Here is a 24,517-nt window from a genome sequence, read left to right on the forward strand (position 1 = left end):
TATTTTTTTAAGTGTGTTTTTCTTTCTCCGGGAAGTGGCGTTGTAACTTTGTTTTGGTTATCATAAGGTAATGGCCTACTTGTCCTACTTTTCTCAAGTTGGCTTTGTGATGTTGAGGACAAATGTTGTGTAAAATTTGCTTCCTTGGAAATCAAAGATAAAATTAGAAAAAATGTAAAAAGGCACATAGGGTGTGAATACTTTTGCAGGGCAATAGCAAAAGTAAAGATGTACAAAATGTCCCTCACGTCAGTAATGGCATGAAGCTCTCTTTTATTTTTGTTAATCCAGGCCTCTGAAAGGTCAGGTCACATATGTTGAGTAAGGGGACAAAGCTGAGTGTACATTCTGCATGTTAAGCTTGACATCTTCTCTGTGCGAGTATTTTCACAAGTCTCCCTTTAAATGAAGGCATTTCAAAAGTCAAAAGTAGGAGAGGATTTCATTTGTATTCTTGAATATATCTGCAGGGAAAGGATTGTGGAGGGAGGAACTGACATGTGAATGGAGAGGAGAAATGTATGCCTCAAGGAAGTAAACTTGAGAGGGAAAAATGCATAAAGAAAAAAAAAAGAGATGGATGAATTGCAAGGATATGAGGGTGCAAATAAGCATAAATCATATGGAGCAGGGCCCCCTGTTTCAAAGGAACAATCTCTTTCATCTGACAGCTAATGATAGTACTGCTCTCAGCATAGTTTTCGTCTTTCCCGGGGCGCTATTGCTTTCCATTTCTTTATTGTGTCTAACCAGAGTTCACTTAAGTGTAATATGATGAAGTCATTTTTTGAGGTCACATAACAATACACCAGGGAGATGAGAAAAATCTTTTCAAGTTCTCAAAGTGACAAGAAAACTTTAATGAATGTAGAAACCATTTAAACATAAACACAGTGATCTCCCAAACTATCTGGAGTCAATTATTTTTTACATTAGAGACAGCTATGGGCAAACTGTTAAATATATAATCCTACCTTAAATCATTCACCTAGAGTAAAGAAAAACATAAGTGCAGATTAGCTATATAATTTCACCGTTTTATTCCCTATAGACATTTAAAGTAATAAAATGTCTGAAATCATATATATTTGCTACAATAAATGTCAGAAAGTTGGGTGAAGAAAAAGTTTTTTTTAATCCCTTTTTAAATAAGTAAAATACTGTATGAGTTAAGAAAAAATACATACATAGGTCATAAATAAACTCAACAAATTACAGTTGCCTGATGGTGGTACAGTCTGCCGTCAACGTTTCAGTTCCCAAATACACAATATGTGTTTGAAAACCGTACAGTATTTTTCTGTGCAATTAAAAATTGAGTGGCTTGAAAAAGTTCTCTCTTGAAATATTGTCCTTAAGATTTCTTGGCATATGTGTATAACATGTTGCTTTTTGACATCTTTTCGCCTAGTTTATGTTGTCAGACAAGTTCTGTTTAAGATTTTCTCTTTTTATGATTTTGCAGATCCTGCCAGCAAAAATAAACTGAGCCTTAACAAAACAATGTTAATACTCTGTCCAGGCTGTTCTCCTCCTCTTACCCGGTGGATGCACCCTGAAGATGTTTACATTTGACAATAAAATCTGATGAAACCTGAAAGCAGCTAACTGTAATTGAACTTCATTTCTTATTAAGTTCAAATACAATTATAAAAAGGTTTCTTTTTTTCTTAAACATTTGTGTTTGCAGGATGCCAAATGAATCTTCTTTTAAGGCATATAGCTAAGGTGTTTTTACACCAAAATTACTTGTAATATGTTATCCTAAATCCAGTCTGAATAATATGTTAGAAAATTATTAGGGCTACAGTGCAGTATGCACAACACTGGGCCATAAAAGCCGTAATGCTTTTCCTCTCCATCTAATGCCATCTTGGTTTTCTGTCCTTGCTGGTTGTTTTTAGTATTTCCAGTGGAAATCTGTTAAAATGCTACTGTCTGATCTTAAGTTAAACATTCGTTGGATGTCCTCGGATGGAGAACAGGGAGAACGGTGAAGTATAATATTCTCAGCTTCTACTTCCCAGCTTTTTCACTCACTTTTTCATGCCATTTTAATTGAGACAAGTTTAGCCAGTAGATCAGCGTCCCAACAGGTATGGCTTAAATTTCTTCTTCCACCTTTGAGTTTGTTTCTTGAATACGAGTGTTGTCACGTTGGAGGAGTAGAGCAGCTGTAGAGGAGCTACAAGCCAACAGATTCCAGCGTTTGAACAGAAACCGTAAACGATGCGTTATTTCAGCTCCATTATTTTTCTTTGTCACAAAAAAAAAAACAGTGCTCATTGTGTTTCACTTACACAGTAACATTTACTATATTTGCATCACAAAGCAAATACATTTTAACAAGTAACTCTTTCCCTGTTGCTTACAAATCAAGTCTTAGGATAACGGTAGGAATGTTTCCTTTCTGAGCTGCAGATGCATCCCAGCACCCACAGCAACCATTTAATGTCTCTGACTGCGTTTCTTTTTTATGGCCTTGAATCTTAAAGAGGTCTTTCTCCAGAATCACTGCACATTGAGGTGCAGCACAGAGGCAGGATAAGAGCTCTCGGGCGTTTTAGGGGACAGGTGTTTAAATGCTCCGTGTGTGTGTGTGTGCATGTGCGTGGTTTTTACAGGGATGTCTGTGCGTTCTTGCCTGTTTGGGTGCATTTGTGTGTGTCCTGCGTGCTCTGTTGAAGTCCTGACAGAGGTAATCACTCAGTGAGATGGGAAGACGAGGCGGCTTTAAATGCTGACACTGTTTTAGGCTTCACTGCATAACCAAATAACGCTGTGTGTGTCGCAGGGGCTAATAAGGCGTATTCCTTTTTCAAGCAGCTCAAGGGGAAAATAGCCTCCCTGCCTTTAAAAAAAAAACTCCATGAGATAGAGTTTTTCTTCTTTCTAAGCTGAGGAATAAATGCCATTTTAATGGTTTTTCTTTCTTTCTGTGCTATCAGGAGTGGTAGTGACACATTGCACTGCCCCTGCAATGTCTTCATGTGGGTATTTATTGGTTCCAGTTACTCCTGGCTATGCTAATAATCCCACAGCTGTGGTGTAATGGATTTAGCCAAACCTCCTTAACCCAGGTATCTCTCGTTCCCTTTCTAAATCCAGAGATTATTGCTGAAAATATGTTTTCCGCTTTCAGTCGTTCTGTCAAGTTAGCTTTCTTAGCACTGAAGGCTTCGGAGAAATTACAGGACTTATTTTGGTTTTTGCTCAACTTAAGATAATCACCAGTTCAGAGCGAGGACGTAAATCTGGGGTTGCAGAAGCAGTTTCTCCTTTTGGTTTTGCTTGCAATTAATGGAAATTAAATATTCTTGTTTACACAACAACCACCAAAAGACTCAAAAAATAAATAAAAATCTCACTGTACATAAATGTACCCACTACTTCTGTTTTTTGTGACAAACATTAAGACTGACCATAAGCTCAACATGAAATATGCAGATACAGTGTTGTGTCCATCCCATACAGACCCTGTTGAATGCAGTAAACTCCTGTACTCCTTACCAGAAGACAGCACTAAATCCTAATTGGTTCCACCTCTGGTTGGAATCAGCTCCATGTGTGCACGCGCACACACACACACACACACACACACACACACACACACGCACACAGAGCTGTGGGGATGCTGTTGCTTTTTTTAGGACATAATTCTGACAAGTGAATCTTGTTCTTGCAAAAGAGCTTGATAATGGTCTCCCCTGACCAGATCTTCTCTGAATCCTCCTGGTATTCACTGGCAAGCCTAACATACAGGTCTAAGAAACTTGCATCTTAACATATGCTGAACTGTGGGTATGTTTTTCCCAGAGAAGACGAATACTAAGTGATTCCAGTATTTTTATCCAAAACAAATTAGAATTGGGACAAGAGTTCAGAAAAATAGGGGTCTTATTTGACTCAATTTTGTAAGGGGAGACAGCAGGGGATTATAAAAAGAATTAAATTTAGCCTTAGAAAAAAAATAAGTTATGTTTCAATTGCCATAGTTGCCACTCATATGACATACTGTATAACAAGTTGGTCATCGGCTAGAAAATACATTTTAAAATCAATTGAATTAGTTTATAAACCAGCATGAAATGTGATAAAAATCCTAAATCATGTCAACATTGTCAAATACTTCAAAAACATGAAAGGCTTAGCATGGACAGCATGTTAAAATATCACAATTCTATCTTGGCTCCACGGCTACTGCAGCAATTCATTCGAAAGAATCCCAGGGAAGGAGGGCAGACTGGAGGGGCAATCGTTCAATACAACTCAGAAACACCACTTTTTTTTTTCCAAACATGCAACTCATACTTGGACTACAATTTCAACGTAAATGAAACCTGTTCAAAACTGGCTATTGAAAAGCCAAAAATGGCAACAATGGTTATATTGTAAATATGTATGAGTTTTGCGGTCACTTATATATTCCTTATTTGGTTGTGTTATGTCTGTGGTTTTCATTAGGGGTGCACCGATTGTTGTCGATTCCGATTTTTGGCCGATACCAATTTTTTTTGTCTGAAATGTCGCTAAATATAGAAAGAAAGTTGCTGAGTTGACAACAGTGAGGTGACTATTTTTAACTGCAAACATGAATACATGAACTGACAGGCTGACCTTAAAGCAAAGCAGAAGAGGGCAGTGTTTGATTTTTAGACATCTGCTGCTAAAAGTTCAGGGTATAAGATCGGCTTCACATGTACATATCGGCCGATCACTGATTTCCCAAAATTAAGGAAATCAACAGGCCGATAAATTGGTGGTCCTCTAGTTATCATCCTTGTTTTTATTATCTGTGTTTTAACATTAGCCTAACAGCGAAACAATGGAAACTAGATTTTTGGCTATAATCTCACATGTAAATGTGCATTAATGTGTATTGTGCTATTTTTTAATAAATTGAAACGACCATCATTAAAACTTCAGATCCTGGCTATCGGTCTGTTTTAGTTCTTCAGAAGTTTTTTCCCATTTGTGAATGTTTCTTTCTGTCCTCTTTCACAGAAACTTGTAGCCTACTTTTACAGTCTCTTTCCATCGTTGTCGCTCTGTCCATCCATCAGTGCATTCATTTATCTCTGTATAGCTTTTTTTTTCCTCACGACTAGCATCCAGAACAATGCCGAGCTCAGGCAGGCAAGGTCCATGGACGTGTGATGGAGTGCTCCACTCTGCAACCTGGCAGCGATGTGAACAAATTGATTTTCTGACAGATTAAAATAGATTAAACCAGCCATAAAAACAAGCAGGAAAGGGCTTAATGGACCATATGTGCACAATAAGCTTTCATATGTATTCTTTTCTCACATCTCCTCAGGCCATCCATCTTATTTAGCGGGATGGGTTGCAGATCATGCTAAAGGGACCGTCATGAAGGCTGGAGTGTGTCCTTCATGTGGTTTTGAACATTTCAAGCATAATCTTTAAAATAGATTCAAATTAGAAAATACTGAAATGTTCACCACATGTCAGAAAATTCACACATCTTGGTTATAGTTTATCTAAGCACACATTTCACCACTACTCGTCAATCTAAGACTAGTGTTCCACATTTTTTCACAAACTGTCTGCCGATTTATTTCATTTAAAATTCGGGAATGCCAAAAGTGATTAAAGTGAAGTTTCTAACCAGCCAAGTCGTTGTTCAAAGCCGACTGGTGCCTTTAAGAAATGCCCTTCAAGCGAAAGGTTGTAAAAAGATATCAAGACATGATGCCCCTTAACTTCATGGCGCATGCATGCAGGTGTGTATTTGTGTGTGTGTGCGTGTGTGTGTGTGTGTTAATTAATTTTGGCAACTTAACAGGTCTAAATAAACAACTAAGTGGTGAAAAGTTCTTAAAAAAAACAAAAAACAATCACAATTCTGGAGTGCTCAGGATTCACATAGATTCATTTAAAATAGCAGATATCTGAGCGGTGCCTGGCTTTTAAATTGAGATGGGTTAGAAAAAGACCAATTTTACACATGCTACTTGATTCAACAGAAACAATTAAGCTATTCCTCCTTTCATCACATTTCTCGCTCTCACCTTTGTCCAGCAGAAACTTCCTCCTAAAAATTTTCCAATTTTGTTTAACCCAATCTTCACAAATGACTCTGTAGAAAACTGCAAATGACTATTACATAAGAGCTGAGTCACTTTTTTACCCAAAACTGCCAGAGGACGCTGCCAAACCAGACAGAGGGAGACAGAGATGATGTATTTTTGGGCTCTAAGAAATAGTGACAGCATTTAATCCTTACTCAATTCCTTCTGTTTTGTTTTTTTTGTTTGTTTGTTTGTTGTTGTTTTTTGCTTGGCTAAATTCCTTTTTTCTCTTTTATTCCTACAAAATTATAGAAACATCTAGTCGAACGTAAATAAAGCTGGAATGGGGTGTAGATGGTGGGTGCTCATTTATTTAGTTATTTAATCCTATTTGATAGAGACAGATAAAATAAAAATAGATCAAAACAATCTGATGCCTGCATCACAGTGTTTAAAGCCAAGAGTGATGTGCAACTCCCATCCCTAGAAGGACTTTTAAGAGTTGAATTAAATGAAGGTTAACAGTAAATATGAACAGAAAAAGAATCTGGTTATCCAAAAGATACAAAAGCTTTTTCCTTATTTACTTAAGATAGACCTTTTGACGTTTTCGTGCAATTATCTTAAACCATGTCACTCCTGGCCTCTTCGGTCAAACGGTTCTTAAGGAGTTGAATTTTTCTATTGGTTGCAGCAGTATGGCTTGGTACAACTTCATCAAACTGGGTATAAAAGCACAGCACTCCTGCCCAGAGGCGACACAGGAGTTGGAGTAGCGAGCGTTGCCATGTCGACTGGCAAGCATTGATCGATAGCGTTACTCAGCTTTACAAATGTGTGATTTATTTGCAATAACACTTTATTATGCACAAAAAAGGATTTGTCTCCTCTGCTCTGACTATTAGCAACGGTATGGTGTTGAATGGATGACTTTGTGAGACTGACTGCAGTGCTGAGGAAGCAGGAGAAGCTAATAGTTGCAACTCTCGCTGCTCACTCTGGACAGAAAGGCAGCAGAGTGTTGTCGTCATAAAAGTCTCAAACAACGCAGAAATTTGTTGAGGTTGATTTTTTGAAAAAAGTCACTAGAGGAGTCTGAAAAACATAGAAATATATCAAAGTAGATAAATTGACAACATTACTTCCTTCATCCTAAGTATTTGTGCTTAGGTATGTTAGGTATGTTTTAAACTTTGCAAGTTGAATTAGACACACTGATGGAGCTTTTATGACACTGGCTATCATAAATAAACATGACAGAGTAATTTTCACCTTATGTGTGCTTGCATAAATACATTTTTCCACAATAGTTAAAAAAATTTTTTGTCAGATTTTGTAGTCAAGCTGCATAAAATCAAGTCAGACCTCCAAGGAAGATGGGAGTTTTTACTGGGCAGCAAAATCTTGATTGGTGCATTTCTAAAAATAAAACTTGCGTGCTTAAAACAGACTATTGGAGTTTTAGTTGCTGTAGGTGACACAGAGTATTTGCATAAAAACAAAGTTGTGTACATTTTATACCCAATGCATACAGACATGCTTCAGATGTACAATTAAACTGCTTTCATTAAAAATTTATGCCAACACCTGGGTCATGGGTTCCTTTGAACGTACAAAGTGTTAAACACACACACACACTGTCCTGCAGCATGCCTGTCTGGGGCTGGGTGTCATCGCAGCATGTGAGCGCCTCACTCTGTCACTCATTGGCAACCAGCCTATCAAAATCCAACAGCTCACACTTCCTGCTGTGAGCCTGATCAACTTTATCCACTTCTAAAAGATTCACCAGCTGTTTTAGGGAATTTCTCCACAACAAGAATGCCAACGTTCACAAACACCTTGATGTCTATTGACTCAGACGGATTAAAACTCACTAGAACATGTGGGCTTTTGTGTGATGATCACATTTTTGGCAGGCTTACATAAAAGCAATGCGATAGGATTTAAAACCTCCTTTTGAAGTTTTGATTAGCCAAGGTAAATAAAGTCTGCAACATCTACAGCAAATAAAACTCCAAAAGTCATATTTGTTCAGTCACACATCATCATAAAGGTGTTATTTTAAAGAAAATTAAACTTTTTTTGGTATTTAGAATTAAATTACAGTTTTATGATGTGCTATATGATGTCACCTTTTAGAATACCGTTGAGCTCAGCTGTTTGCATTCATTTTAAAGTCTCCTTTAGCAAGTCACTCTCCTCCCACCTACTGCGAGCCACTCTAATAATAATAACATTAGACGGGGCTCCTAAAATGGAAAACACAATTTTGTCTCTGATGATTTCATTAATTTCTCAGTGCAGGAGATTAAACTGATTTAAGTTCCCAGACTCCATAACAGGAGCCATGTTTAGGCTAAGTGGCCCCTGAAGGTAGCAACACCATTAGTGGCACAATCTGTTGGGAGAAAATACTGTTTACCTTGATCCAGACTTGACCCTTAGGAGCACAGAAATGAAGTAACTCTGCTGTTTCACTGACTCTTAAAACTGGCTAACTATCAAATAAAATGATCACTGTCACAGGGATGACTATAAGGGGTCATTTGTCCACCAACAAATCCATGATGGTACAGGACATCTGCACAGTCCCAGCTGAAGACTGGGCACCTCCCTACATGTCCACAATGAGTTGCCAACAGACTCCAAGTTTAAATTTGCCAGACCATAACATATTCTCCAGGTTTAAGATTTACTCCTACTTTATGTCCATCCTCCTTTGTACCCAGCAGATATAACTGCAAATTAAAAAAAGGTTAGGAAAATCCTTCTCAGACCACCGAATGGTACGATTTATTGTAACTGATGTTAGGTGTGTACCTAATAAGACTGAATGTTAGAATTAGAGTCAAAAAGTGTTTCAGAAAAGTCATAGTGAATACACACACACTTTGTTTTTGTTTTATTCATCCAAGTTTAATTTTTTTAACATCATGAAACCTGACATTTCACCAGGCTTTTAGGAGCCACAGTAGAGATGTCTGAACATGGTTAGGGTTCATCAAACGAGCTAAGCAGCCCTGACTTAACATCTTTGTTCAGGGTAAATTTGGACAGGAGAGATAGACTAAAAATAAGTTTTCAACAGGTTAGTCTGGGCTGAAATAATGTCATAACATCCTTAAATAGCCATTTAAAAAAGATGTCACTGAATGTCCATAGTTTGGAGGGGGGAATTATTTTACTTGGGTGTGTTTCAATTGCGCATAAAGCGCTGAAATGGAAACAATCAGGGATTTAATTTGCACTGTCGAAATAAAATACAAGTGCCATCAAAACTCGCTTAAATGAAGAAGGTAGGAAAGTGCTAGCACTGTCAATCATCCTTGTGTATGTATTGCTCTATATGCTAATGGTGGAGAAACAACGTACCGTTCCAGGAAAGCAGTTTCTCCACCATCATGGGTGGCCATGCTAATTATAGCTTGAGCATTCATGGCAGGCTCTGCTGATGAGAATCAGTTGTAGCTTAGCAGAAAGCCAGGAGAAGGCTGTGAGCAACACATACATGAGAGTGATTGAAAGCACTGAGAGGACCAGGCAGTGTGACATAAAGACATTTTGAATGTGTCATGAAGTGGGGTTGGTGGTGGTGAGGCAAAACGCAGCAGACCCAGATGTGGTGTAGATGCAGGAGTTTTAATAGTAATAAATAAACCGAAAACACAGTCCACAGACCTGGCAGCACTGCTGAGCGGGAGGCTAAAGCTCACAACAGGTAGCAACAGGTGAATACGGACGAACACAGACGTACATTGACGTAGATTGACGTAACCAGACGTAGGACCCGACGAAGACAGACACACACAGGTGACACTAAATACACAAGAGGAAATCAGGGAACGAGATACACCTGGGGACTAATTACGGGGAGACAGGACAACACAGAGACTCAGACACACAGGAAACTAGAAATAAACATACAGAAAAACACAGAACACAACAGAATGCAGTTGATTCTGGAGCTGTAAGGTTGGATTAACCAGCATGAAAACCTAACCGCAGCATGCCAGTTTCCACCAACTAATGGCAGAAATTGCTGTATCCTCATAATACAAATTGAGTTTGATAAAGTGACCGACTTTGGCTAAAGTTTAGTATATTGATGAGTGATAAATATCCAAAAGATTCCAATTATTTTAATGTAAAACCTTTTTAATCACAACTGATTTTAACATTTAAAAAATGTTTCAAAGCACAGAGTGCTAAATATTTCAGCATTGTTTTTAAGATTTTTTAAAAGAAAATATCTGAAAAGCTATTATAATATAGGTGATGGAGATATTAATTAGCTGTGTTATTTTGTGTTTAGCTGCAGTAAAAGTTGTTTATCCAGTCTAGCTGCACACACAGATTGTTCCTTTTATAAATCTGTCATTTGGCCATTGTTGTTCCATGTGACTGATTTCTTCAGCTGCTGCAGCCTGCATTCTGAGTCATTATTCTATACAAAGTAGGCACAGGTTCAAATGCATTTTTTGATACAAATGGGCATCCATACAAATATTCAGGCGTACTTTAACCCACAGACATGTACAGAAATGTTACAAACACTTTTTATAACACACAGAAACGGCGAGTGAGGGAGGGAGGGAGAGCAGGCATTCAGCAGCCATGCCTTTCTGTAGGACTCTCCTCTGGGTGCTGCGTCCAAGGTGAGTATGCTGGCTGGCAGCTCCTGAGGAGTTGGTAGGAAGAGATAGCTGAGCGAAGCTATTAAAATACGGGCAGGAATTTCCCTTATCTCTTCTTTCGAGGCAGCTCGCTCCGCTTTGTGCTATTATGGAGATAAAATGCACAGAGGCTCGGAATGAGGGAGGACGAAGGGGGGTAGAGGAGGAGAGGGACGAGGTTGGGGAGGAAAGGCGTAAGAACGTCAGATTTATGGAGCTCGGGAAGCTTAAGGTTATTAAATCGTAAGATTACTCGGCTGCGAAATTGTTGAAGTTTTTACGAGAAGTTGAGGGATTTAGGTCGGTATTAACAGCTAGGCATTAGGAGTCCGGCAATAAACATTATTCACAATTTATTTTTACTCCCTTTCTTCTGTTCTGCTCACACCTGTAATTAACTCAACAGGGTTCCCTTTCCTGCTCTTCACCAGCCAAACAGACATCAACCTCCTCCTAAATGTTTATTTTAAGGTACACCTGCACCTCTCTTTATTTAAATCTCCATTTTACTTCTGGTAAAATGGAAGGGAAAATAAATAAAACAACTTAAAAAAGAAGAGATGCAGCATGGAAATGAAAAGAATTGTTACCTGTTATGCAAGGCCAGCATTGCATGCATAGATTTCACTGTTTTATTTTATCACAATCACATTTTCAAAGAAAAATGTGACAACAAAGGCTACAGAAAGATTTGAGTTTACAGTCAAATTATTGTTTACCAAAACGAGCAGCAATAAGTGTGCGATGCATGGAGTGAGGGGAGCATTGCCCGTCGTCACTGTGGGTGTATCATGGGGAAGATGAGCAGCAGCAGCATCAATCAGGGTTGTTTTGTTCTGGTTTAAGTGCTGCAGCCATCCTGTGTACATCCAGCCATGTGTACCGTTTACTGCCGACAGTTACAAATGATAGTCCATTCAGGAACATTAACCCGAGTCCTTGGTTTGCCAAAACAAAGTCCTTTTTATAGAATGGCTCATCTTTATTGTTAAATGCATTGAATGGTGAGCTGGAGAGTTACCTTTTTTTTTCTCAAAAAATGGATGCATTGAGTTTTGCATAGTCTGTATTCATCCAGAATGCATCAGTGGATTTCTCTCCCTGACAAGGCACACTTTCCTGAGGAAGCCTTTTTTTCTTACTATTCTTTTGTGTAAAAAAATAATTTGTCCTCTCAGAGGATCAAGTGCAAGACGCCCATTGATGAACACACAAACAGGTTGTAGGATTTGTTGTGTTTTCTGTTGAACTATTTTTTTGATAAAACTGCCTTAGGTTGAATCAAATTATTTAAAATATTTTTGGAATACGAGAGTATTTTGTTTTGCTTACACGAGTTGAAGATTCTGCATACTGTCCTTAATTTTAGGTTCACCAAAGTCCAAGAGATTTTTTTTACATTTGCATAAATATTTTCCAGCAACGTTTAAGCCTCTAAAATGAATACATTTATTAAACTGACTTATTATTTAGAATATTAGGCATTTATCTGTAACTGAAAAAGTCCTGACCCAAAGCTAAAGAATGGGGAAGAAATTTCAAGGGGAACTTCAAAATGCAAGGAACAGCAGCAAAAGAAAACTAGCCTTAGCCATCATCATGTATTTTATGTATTTTAAAAAATGTAGATAAGAGTTAGGTTTCATCTCCTTCTTGTATCCATTTTAAGCTTAAGACCACTATCCTGAAAATGTAAAACATTGTAGATACATCAGACAGTATTGCTATGACAACCCCGATGGCAAAGGAAAAAAAGGCTTTCTGTCTTTTGCACAAGCAAGGCACCTTCACTGTGATGCTAGATTCAGTAATATAGTCACTTTAACTTTTTGAGACAAAAAAAGGTCAAGTGATTGATTTCCAAAAGGTTCACCTGCCAAATAAAACATGAATGTCTCTAACATTCTCTTGTTGCATAGTTTATTGAAAGAAATTATCTAAGTGTTCACCTGTCCTCAGTGTGAATCTCTCTGCAGAGATCCTTACCGTTTTTAAATTCTCCTTCCACTAAATGACCTATAAAGACGAGAACATGTCAGTCCTGCTTGAGGAGATACTGCAAATGTTTACGACTGAGAAAGAAGCCAGAGTACCTGAAGGCAGGTAAGGCACAGATTGAGAAAATCCACACAAAAAAGCCCTGGCGTCTTGCTGAGAGGCAAGTGCTAAGAATTGCACCACCCAACAGTTACAATTTTGCTTTACCTTAATTTCCCAATTATAGGGATTTACCTGCACTTTACCACAGGCCCAGGAGACACATAGTTAGACTAATGATGTGTAAAAAAAAAAAAAAAAAAGATGAAAGACATGTTCTTATAAAGGGATTAACAACCACAAATACAGACATCTGTTTGTTTACTACTTCGCTTTAACATGTTTTGATATAAACTCATGATGCTTTTAGACACTAAAAACCCTTTGAGGAAAGTGAAGCACCATGGAGCTCGCTGAGGGACTGCGTACATTTCAGTACCTTTTGTTCTGTAGCATTGTCAGAACGTGCAAGCAGTGATTAAGAGACGACTCAGAATTGATAAAAGATGTAATCTGTGACATAATGGGTTAATAAATGGGTTTTTATCTATTATTTTTAGAAGAGAACTTGAAATGCTTTGATTGCAAAAGTTGTAGAGTTTAGAACAGGTCTATAAATCCCAATCTGGTCCATAAATATTGCACCTGATCCAACCCGATTAGCTAACATTAATTTGCATCCGAAATATGAAGCACATAGTTTGAAGCTGAGAAACATTAAATTGCTTTAAAAAACATTGTGTCATTGGTGCCGTTCTGTTGCAGGGACTCTATGCTTTTTAACTAAAAACATTACTAATTTTGTATGTAAAGAGCCACATGTGGCTCTGGAGCCACAAGTTGCAAACCCCCGTGCTAAATCTACACAGAAAGGCGCAAAAATAGTTAAAATATGCAGAAAATGTGTCCCAATAATGGGAACTTTGAACAATATGAATCTTTGAGGGATGGATCATTACATTTTTACCAAATACTGGTTAGACAGAGGTTTAACAGATTCTTGTCATTCGTGGAAGAACCCACCAGTGTTTGTTGACATTCAGACAGAGAGACAGCCACCTCCTGCTTCACTAGATAATTCTCCTCTGCAGCACAGCAGAGAGAAAATTCATTAACCCCTCTGCCACACATCCACTTCAAGAGATGTGCTTGTGTAATGTGGCTGAAAGCAGCCTTTTAATGCTGTAAACATCAACTTGCTAAACGTCAGGATGTATTACACACTTGGAGTAAATTGTCGAGAACCCGTCTACAAGACTGGGTTTCATGGGCTGTGGATAAATCTTAACAGTACGTGATAAATATGACATGAATGCAGATGTGTAGTTTTTGCAATAATAGACTCGCCCCACTCGCACAGTCTGCGAAACACTTATTTGTTACAATTGCACTAATATGACACTTTCGTTTTGCTTTAAGTGCCAAAGGGGGACATTTCAGGCAATACAAATTAATGCTGTAAACCTGGTAATAGTTCTGTCTTGTCATTTCAATGCATTCAAATTAGCCAGAATAGTTTCTTGGCCCCTCGAGGGTAACAGTAACAAGCTGTAAAAACAAATAACCTGTGTTTGCTTTTTGTGAAATTCTAATGTGCAGGCAGAGATTTTTTTTACTTTTTTATTTTTTGCACACCCATCTGTTACAAATAAATCACGGTGGTATGTTTTATTTTGGAATGATGTCACCATCTATTTGAAGAAATATCTGTCTCGTTATCCGTTTTATGCTTCACAGTTTTCCATGAGGAGCTTGGTGCTGCATTTACAGTACGAATAAATATGAGATAAGAAAGAAAGTAAAAATTAATGAAGGCATTTAACTGCCAATAACCTCAAGAAACCCCTAAATCTAATTTCATTCTGCTGCTAATGATTATTAAATACAGAAATTAATGAGAAATAAACTGCTTGCCATCATTACTGTTGGAAGATGGGAAATAACAGGGTACAAATCGGAAAACTAGAAAGAAAGAGAATAACTGAATAAATGTTTGTTATTATTTGAATATTTGTACATTAATCATGAAATGTGAATAATCACTTTCTTTAAGACTATATCCTGATCACCTTTGATAAGTTTATTGATTATCTATACTGTTAGGTAACGTTTATGGTCTTGAAGGGCAAAGAATGGTTCAATCCAGGGACTGTATGAGCAGTTCTGGTGGGATATCCGCCTATTCCTCCAAATTTAATAGTCGAATATAATCCCAACCTAACAATTTTCAAAGTATGAATGGAAATTAAAAACATCTAAAGACACTTTTGTGCACAGCGGATAAATAGCTGAATATCTGGCTGGTTATTAGCAATATAGTAAATATTAAGGATGTCTACAAGAAAATTGGTGAGATTTCTGAAAATTAATTAGTAAAGAGGCCATTTACCTCATTCAGCTTTTCTGTTTGAAATAATTGTTGCCTTAGGACTATAAAACAACTTTTATAGGCTTTAGGCTAAGGAACAATCCAGGGTTGAGGCCCAAGGAGAACGTTTATACACATTGATGATAAATAGTTAATAGTGGGTCTGCAAGCCAGACCATTAAAGAGATGGTAGGTGTTGTTTGTGAGCATAATGTTTCTTAAGTATTCAATTGAGCTCAGTCATGACCTTGCTGTTGTTTTTGACAGTACAAAATGTTAATTGGTCAATATGTTACTGTATTAAAACATATTAAAATTACTCTCTCTAAACTTTCCTCCTGCCTCTTTACCCAGAATAATGAGCTGTAACAGCTGCTCACTTAATTTCCAGCCAAAGGAGCAATGGTTGTATCATTATTTTAACTTCCTTTCCACCCACCACATGTGTGGCATGGTAAAAAAATAAATAAAATAAAAGTAGAATGTCATCTGCTTCTATCCACTGCTGTAATATTTCAGACAGTCACTTTCTGCTAGATGGATGGTGAATGCATGTACAGATCAATGCAACAAGTTCAGAATAAAGTTAGTTGCATCCAAATGTTACATCACTGGTGCAGTGGTTTAAAACACTCCACCACTGGACTCTAGGGTGGTGGAGATGTGCATCTGCAGTGATGCACCAGGCCTCAATGTCTGGCAATACAGCTCACAACTCTGGGATTGGCTTTAGCCAGGAGTCTCAGAATATGAACACATTTTGGGCAGTTTCATGCTACCAATTTGTGGGAGCATGCAGTTTGTACACAACTCCATACCAGGGCACAACTTTGATATGGAAGAGCTTAATTGGTCAATACAGAACACCTTTGAGATGAATTTGAGTGGATACTGTGACCCAGGCCTTCTGCTACAAATCCAAATTTCCTTAAAAACTCCTAAACCTCCTGGAAAGTCTTTCCAGAAGAGTTGAAGCTGTTCCAGCAGTAGAGGTTGGATTGACATCATACTAATCCGATGGATTAAGAATGGGGTGTCTCTCATCTTCATATGCAAGTGACAGTAGATGAGTAAATTGGCTTTGTAGTCTGTCTGACTCAGCTTAGCACTTTCTATTAATTGTTTCCAGTTTAACACATTTATAATTAGATTGAGTTGTAGGCAAACAGATAAACATATCTTAATTCTTTTTCTTTCCTTCAGGATGTGAGGATTTTGAATAAAGCCCCAAAAGACAAACTCAGCCATGAGACCACTGCCCTGTCTATATCCGCTCCTCCAGCTGAAAACAATACTCAAAGCTGCCTCTTAAAGGGATCCTTCTATCTCTCTGCATGCAGGCTGGACCGCATGTTGAAGAAATTATTAATTTCTGCAAGTTAACAGCCAAAATTACTGCATAAATGGTATTCTTATGTCTTAAACATCTCTGGACTTTGCAGGCACTTTCATTCTTTCTGGGGGTGAATTTTGGTCCTTTTAAGTTAATTAATGAGTTTTGGAGGACACACAGTCAGGTTTAGCCATCAGCGATGGCGCCCAGTGAAAACTGTGTGCTGGGCTGTGGCCTGCATGCCATTTATTTCCTCCAGTATCTGCCTCTAGCACACTCACGCTCTGCAGCCAACAGGCTCCTTCTGTTCCTTTATCACACACAACTCTGCTCACACATAGCAGTGCAAAGGGAGTAAATGAGCGCACACACACATGGATGCACACTGAGAAGATGAAAGGTACAGGAACTGAGCAGAAAAGGAAGAGGGGAAAGAGAGACAGTGAAGATTGCAGCTTAACCTCACGGCTCCACTGTAAAGCACCACTCACTCGCGGAAACCTCGCTGATAGCCATCTGTCTGGCAAAGGAAAGGCACTTTTACCTTTCCAACACATCAGCACGCTCACAAACACTCATACTGCAAGCACAAGGGCAGGCACTCATATCTATCCAATGTGCATTTACAGACGATAAGTAAAAGAAGATATTCTGAGAGTGACTGAGCCGTTTTTGTTTATCTAACCAAAATGAAAGCTTGGATAAATTTATCTGTAAAATGAAATCTGAAACTCATCAGAATTCAAACTGCAGGTTGTTACTTGCTGTACAGTATTTTTCCTCTGTTCTTGCGAGCTTAGCTTGTGTAGGCACCTATTGATTAACATCTATTTAGAGTCAGTGTGTGACTTTCAGTGACAAAAAAAAAAAAAAAAAGAAAAGCGGTGACTCAAAATTCTGATCAGAATCCGAAACCACTTTTGCCATAAATCTGGAGCTTAGTCAATAGCTCCCTCTGAAGGAGAAAGAAAATGTTTGCTGTGCATCCTTGCTCTCCTCCTCTCTCCAACCTGCCATACTTTAAGTCCCTCTCTTCAAACATAAATTCCTTGAAATCCTCCCACTTTCCCACCTCTGCAGCAGCTCCACAGCCCTCACCCTGGCACTCCTTGGTGTCTTCTCCTTCTCCTCTATCCATCTTTGTCCCCCTGATCAATAATCAATTTGCTAGGGCCAAGGCCAGGGTCCCCCACGCCATCTGTCACCATTGGGAGGGAAAAAGAGAAGAAAGTCAGAGAGATGGGTTTAAAAGAAAAAAAACAGGGAGGAAGAAGGAGATAGAGTTCAATCTATCTCCATCTGTGGTCAGGTTCACTCCGCTGGTATAGATCATAATTTGGAGAGTTGTAATTGCTGGTCAGATAGTGGGAGAGGGAGCCAAAGGGGGGCTAAGGGGATGTCAATAAAATTTCTTGGGTGTCACCCTCTCCTGCCTGACCCAGTTTACTTCTTTACCTCCTCTTCATCTTCTCCTCTCCATCTGCTTTCTTCTCACTTTTCCTGCCATCCTCACTTCCCCCTCATAGTTCAATTTACAAAGATCTGCAGACCACAACAACTTCATTTATCACTCTTACTCTCAGATTTTATGTTGGTGTGCCTGGAAGGGGCAGAGGTCTTTTTTCTTGTTTATCCTGGTGAAGTCTGAACGTCTGCTTTTCTGTTTGTATTCAGATCACTGCTAATGTATCTACTGATGATGATGCATGTGCTACAATTTACACTTGATTTAGTCACCATGAAGTTATTTAATAGTTTAGCAAGTATTAAAAGTGCAAGCTCAGTTTTTCCTTGAGACAACCAGTGATGGCCTGTGTGAAAGCTTCACATGTTGAACAAATGGATGTTAATTTATTCTAACAATACAATTCAAGTAAAACCTAAAATCTTAAGATCAGTTGCTGGTGAGGAAATAAATCAAACTTTTTTTCCCACTTAAAATAACTGAAATCACATACACGTCTCACAACAAGCGCCAGGGTTTCCCCCAGTGTATTATGAGAATGGAGGGCCACCAGGCTTAGCATTGCTTATTTATTTTTAATGTTTGCATTTTTTAAGACTTTATAGTTGGTGTTCAGACATTAATCTTCCAATCTTCCAATCACACATAATTATCAAGTGATATTTTCAGATTTCCTGTCAATTTTTAACATTTTTAAACTCAGAAACACAGCGAGTCGCTGGATGAATGACTGCTGAGTGCCCTAACCCACGGCACTTTCTAGGTGAAACTTTGAAGCCCACATGACTAAAACAGCGCTAATCTGCGATTTGAAGGATATTTGCCCTATTTAGACATCAGCTATTTAGTTCAGTGTGCTCCTGGATGTTGATGTGAGAGTGAACGCCATCATGGTGTGAAAAAAAATATTTGTCAGAGAACCTCAAAAGAAAATGTGGCAACATGCAAGTCTGGTATATTCCAAGAGATCTCAGGCCTCTTAAGTCAGACATTTCCCTCAGGTGGAGAACATTTTAACCAACATGTACAAGTAAGTTCACTCTAAAAAAAGCTGACAAGATACTGAAAGTATCTTCTACTTTTAGATACAAAAAGTGTCTGGAAAATTAACTATAATTTTCCAGATATTCTGCTGCTTGTTCCAAGCCATGTTACTATTGATGTGAAACTGGAGTCTGTATGCTCAGAAAGAGACACAAATGTAACTTTCATTGCAAGTGCACAAGAAGGAAACCTCTGTATAGTAAAAAAATGAAGCTGTTTGAGTAAAAATCTTCATAGCTCAAAACATGCACTTTCAACTATAACAACAAACAATGTAACAGGAATAATTAACAAGTTCTGTCCAGATGGCTCAGGAAATAGCTAAAACATTATCTGTAAACACAGAGCGCTCTTCAATGCCAGCAGATTTCAGATATGACGCAGAGTCAGTGCTGCAGGTGGAAAATATTCACTTTTCACTCATTAGTTCTCTCTGAGCTGCCTCTCCATCTTTCACCTGGTAAAGGGCGAACAATGCTGTTAATCCTCACATCTTCTGCCTTCAAGCGTAGAACTGATGGGAAGTTTTGTGCTAATTTCAGAGTGTGACTCATCAAAACAGTTCCTGTGCGAGTCTCGATAATAAGCTGTCATAGCTAGACATAATTTTACACATCTTAATTGTTTTGTTACCACGCAACTGTCAGAGAGACAACGTAAATATATAAGGCAAACAATAAATGAAAGTCAACTTTTTGATATGTTGAAAGCTTTAAAAATAGGCAGATTTTGAAACGTCAATTTTGGAGCGTATGTTGCATTTAAAATAATGTGGTCTGGAAAAGTAAACCATCAAAATTGTCAAGATTGATTTAGTTTTAATTCTACTGATTTATGCGTCTTTGTGTTAATAGGAGTCTGCTTTTGGCTACTCTGTGACAATCTTTGGATCCCAGAATGATTGTCCATGGAGCATCAATACACCATTTATTTTATTTAACTGAAAGATCCCATTGAGATTAAAAACTTCATTTTTAAATGAGACGGACCCAAGATATTCAACAGCAAGTATCCACAATACACAATTAACAAAATGGAAAGAAATTATATTAACATTCAATTAGAATTACAAGCAACCTAAATGAAACACTTGCCTGTTATGGAATTGGCCTCAAGGAGTCTTAGTTTTGATTTAAAAACGCTCAATAAAAATTTACTATAATTTTCCAGACATTCTGCTGCTTTTTCCAAGCCAAGAGAGCTAATTGGACAGAAGCTTTTTTACCAAGTTCAGGGCATGCAAATGAAACAGAAAACAACAAGTGATCTTGTAGACTCAAATTACGTCCAGCATTTTTCATTGGAAGAAAGGAGCATGTATAGCATGACAACAATTCAAGTATTGCCTTTTATATAAAGCAATACAAATGAATGCTCTGAGTGGCCAGAGCTAGATATTATACTCAACAGTATAAGTCACAGTGGTGAGGCAGAAATTTTTGATTAGTGCTGAACCTCAAAAGCATAATACACACCATTCGAAGACAATGAGCAGAAAGAATTTATATGCATCTCCATAATCCAGCACAGGTAAAACTGCTGCAACAACAAGCTGCTTTTTTGTAGGAAAACTTACTACTTTGAAGCTGAGATAAATCTTTGGGTAAGTCAGGTGATAAGGTCATGTCCTGTGCCAACTGAATTGGAAGCTGTACATGATATAGATGAGCAATCATACAAGTGGACCTGTTCACAATGTCTCAGACTAAACACAATATTAAATGTACTCACCCTAGAATAACTAATTGTCTCAAAGTCTTCCACAATCAATAAGGAAAATATAGTCAAATAAAAAAGCTACTATCCACAAAGCAAAATGCAGAAATATATCAGCAAGCTGTACAAACCTAAAATGGCAGGAAAGGCTTCAGACAGTACAAGCTTTAGTTTGGACAACTTCAATTAGCAGGACCGACCTTGGTGTAGAGTAGAAGGCTTCAAGCAGTACAGGCATCCCGGTGATCCCGATGGATTCAACAAGGAGCTGCACGCTTGCAGTGGGGCTTAACTCGGTGCTGAGACACTTGTACAGGTCCTTGGATATTCAGCTTCTGCAAGAGCATTAATAAGATGGAGTAGGCCAGGGGTGTCCGAAGTCTGTCGTCAAGGACTGTTATCCTTCATGTTTTAGATGTATTCCTGGTTCAACACACCTACATCAAATGACGGCTCGTTGGCAGGCCTTTCCAGACCATTGACATGCAGAGGAAGTAGTAATGGTGCGTTCCGGTAATCTCGGAAGTGAGAACTCAGAGCTGGGTTTGACGTCAAACCCGAGGTAACAGTGTTCTAATTAAGAAGTCGGAATTTCAACATGGCCGCCCATAAACTTTATTTGTAATAGCTCTTATAAACATAATTTAAGCATTACTTTCCATGAGCAAACACCATTTTTATTTATATATATATATTTTTTTTTTGTTGTTTAGACGCACCATGTAACATTGTATTAAGATGCATTTTTGCGGCCATATTGAACCCGGAAAGCCCGCCTTACCAATCATAACTGGGGGAAGTGGATTGCTCCCTCTTTCCCAATGGAAAATCCAACTTCGAAGGACATTCCAATTAATTTCTCCGACTGGGAAGTTGGAATTTCCCAGTTCCTAATACAACTGGAGCGCAGCATAATTACCAGGGCTTTTAACCCGAGGGAGAACGAAAACATGCAACATACCGACCACTGAGAACTGATTTTGGACAGTCCAGGAGGAGATCAAAGCCAGAGCACACAGTTTTATAGCAAAAGAAAATAGGCCGCTGTCCAAAGATTTACAGAATATTTCTAAAATAAAAATAAATAAATGTGGAGACTGTATGTTTGAAATTAGGAGAATTAACCAATCAGAAGCGTGATAAGCCATGACATCATCACCTACGCCTTTGCCAAACTTCTGACTTTGAAGAAAGTAACAAAAGAAATTCTGTAAAATGTGCTCCCTAATCATTTTAACAATTAGCAAATACAAATAATTTTTGCAACCTGAACTGAAAGGCTTAACATAATTTAATACCAGATATAGAAAAAATTTGTTTTTATTTATTGTTATTTTAATTGAATGTTTGTATTATTTGTACATAGAATATATTTATAGTTGTTCAATTTTTTTTTTACTGTTTTTGTGAAGAAATAGGAAGGTTTATCCCTCTAAATCCTGATGGCCATAATCACATTAAGAGTTTTTTTAAATTAATTTTCCTTCTTGCATTGATTCACCTCCATCCTTCTTTCCTTCCTTCATTCCTACACTTTCTGCTTGCCTGCTCTTGATGACAGTCGTCAAATGTAGATTAAATACTCTTGTATTTTCACATGAAAGCACGCACACATACACACACACGCACACGCACACGCACACACACACCGACACACCAGAGAATACAAGCACACACATAAAGGCAGCAGACTCACACACACATATATGCTGAATTACACAGGCAGAACTTTTCCTTGTATGCACACATGCACACTGACTTGCCCCCCTTGGGAAACCTTACACAATTACGGCTAGAATGGGATTCATTCTCAGCCTTCAACAACTCATTAACTGCACATTGCAAATTGTAAGTTTCAGCAGAAAGCACCGATGAGGAACAACGAGGAATGGGGGCTCAGGGAGAGGCTAGCAACATTTCAATGTGTGTTCAGGATTTATTAGCATATCACATATGGTGCTCTATATGTATATTATGGGGGTGCAGACAGGGGTGTTATTAGTGAGTGTATGGATTTCATTACTCTTAGTAACTGTAAGATCAGCAGCTCACAGACTTTGAAATGTTAGCTTTTTCAGATTTTTTAAAACGTTCATGATAGAATAAGCTACTTAACCACAAATACGAGGACTCTGATAAAAACAGCCAATCATCTGTTACACAAAGAAGTCCAAGTTCACATGTGCTCCTTTAGTATACATAGTCTCTTAAAACGTATTCACACTCCTTCAGCATTTCCAAATTTTTCTTGTGTTACAAAGGTAAGTTTTAGTCAGATTGGATGGAGAGCATCTTTCAACATCATAGTCAATAATTACCTCCATTCTGAATTAGATTTAGGTCTGCATTTGACTGGGTCGAGCTAAAACTTAATATGTATTTATCTAGACAGTATAGCTCTGACTGTATGAGTCTTGTGGGGAAGCAAGTATCAAGTTGGGTTGTTTTTTGTTTTTTTTGTTTAATACACTAAAAGATTTTCTTCCAAGATTGACCCTTTATGCTGGTAGCCTGATGCTGCTTCCATCGTGTTTCATTGTGGGAAAGGTTTGACTGAGGTGACGCGCAGTGTTAGTTTTTCACCAAATGTAGGGTTTTGCATTTCTATAACCCAGAAAGCTCCTTTTGTTACACACCAGACTTGATCATCTTCTTCTACATGCTTGCGCTGTTCCTGATATAAAACTTTAAATGGAACTTCTTATGGCTTTTTTTTCCCCAACAATAACTATCTCCTTCGTTAAGAATAACACTGTAGAGTGTATGACTGAACTTGTTGTGATAACAGACTCTCCCACCATAATCTAAAAGGATTTTTATTAATTTTTTTTAAATGACATAAAGTTATTTATACATTTCATTCCTCTTCACAGTTATAGTCTACTTTGTGTTGCCCATTTGAAGATGTAATGGAGCAAAAGTCAGAAGATTCAATGCTTTTGCAAGGCTTTGCACTAGAAAGAGAACTGTATCACCTTGGAGTACCCTTCATAGCTACTCTCCTTTTTCTCACCGCAGCCCATTCACTGCCCACTCATCAATAAGTGTGAATATGCAAAGAGCAAAAACTAATATGCACCTCTAACAATCTAACCATCTTTGTGGAATTGAAAAAAAAAAATGTGTCAAGTGGTCTGTCGGTGCTTTTCTTTCTACTCGCACTCACAAACACTGCATCTATTTGCGCATTCTGTGTATGTGTGAGAACTTGCATTTGTTTATTTTCACATCTCACAATATTCATTAATTTATTTTCCATGATATTTTTTTCCAGGGCTGTTTGGGACATTTTCCTGTTCCAGTAGTCACGTGGCAGTTGGCACTAGTAGGAGGAAAATGACCTGAACGCCTAATGTGGATAATTATCTGGGTAATAAATCCAAGTTAATGCAGTGCCCTCAGGGAGAACTAAAACACACCACACCTCCTCAAGAATTTTATTCAGCCATGCTGTACATACACATTAAAAAAATATGATGTGCAGCATGCAGGGCTGCACAGTGGCGCAGTTGGTAGAGCTGTTGCCTTGCAGCAAGAAGGTCCTGGGTTCGATCCCCGGCCCGGGGTCTTTCTGCATGGAGTTTGCATGTTCTCCCTGTGCATGCATGGGTTCTCTCCGGGTTCTCCGGCTTCCTCCCACAGTCCAAAAACATGACTGTCAGGTTAATTGGTCTCTCTAAATTCTCCCTAGGTCTGAGTGTGTGTGTGCATGGTTGTGTGTCCTATGTGTCTCTGTGTTGTTCTGCGACAGACTGGCGACCTGTCCAGCGTGACCCCGCCTCTCGCCCGGAACGTAGCTGGAGATAGGCACCAGCAACCCTCCCGACCCCATTAGGGACAAGGGTG

General features: G+C 38.3%; 1 protein-coding gene across 1 annotated transcript in view; it reads right to left on the minus strand.

The window, feature by feature from the left end:
- Window positions 1-21,238, minus strand: part of agbl4 (AGBL carboxypeptidase 4) — a 442,148-nt gene extending 420,910 nt beyond the window's left edge. The window contains exons 1-2 of the mRNA XM_044130229.1: window positions 21,109-21,238; window positions 20,872-21,006 (exon numbers count right to left, since the gene is read on the minus strand). Of these exons, the coding sequence (XP_043986164.1) occupies window positions 20,872-20,909 (38 nt within the window). The 5' untranslated portion in view covers window positions 20,910-21,006; window positions 21,109-21,238. The remainder of the gene's footprint in view (window positions 1-20,871; window positions 21,007-21,108) is intronic.
- Window positions 21,239-24,517: the final 3,279 nt, after the last annotated feature.

Source organism: Gambusia affinis, linkage group LG10 (assembly GCF_019740435.1).
Source record: "Gambusia affinis linkage group LG10, SWU_Gaff_1.0, whole genome shotgun sequence".
Classification (NCBI taxonomy): domain Eukaryota; kingdom Metazoa; phylum Chordata; class Actinopteri; order Cyprinodontiformes; family Poeciliidae; genus Gambusia; species Gambusia affinis.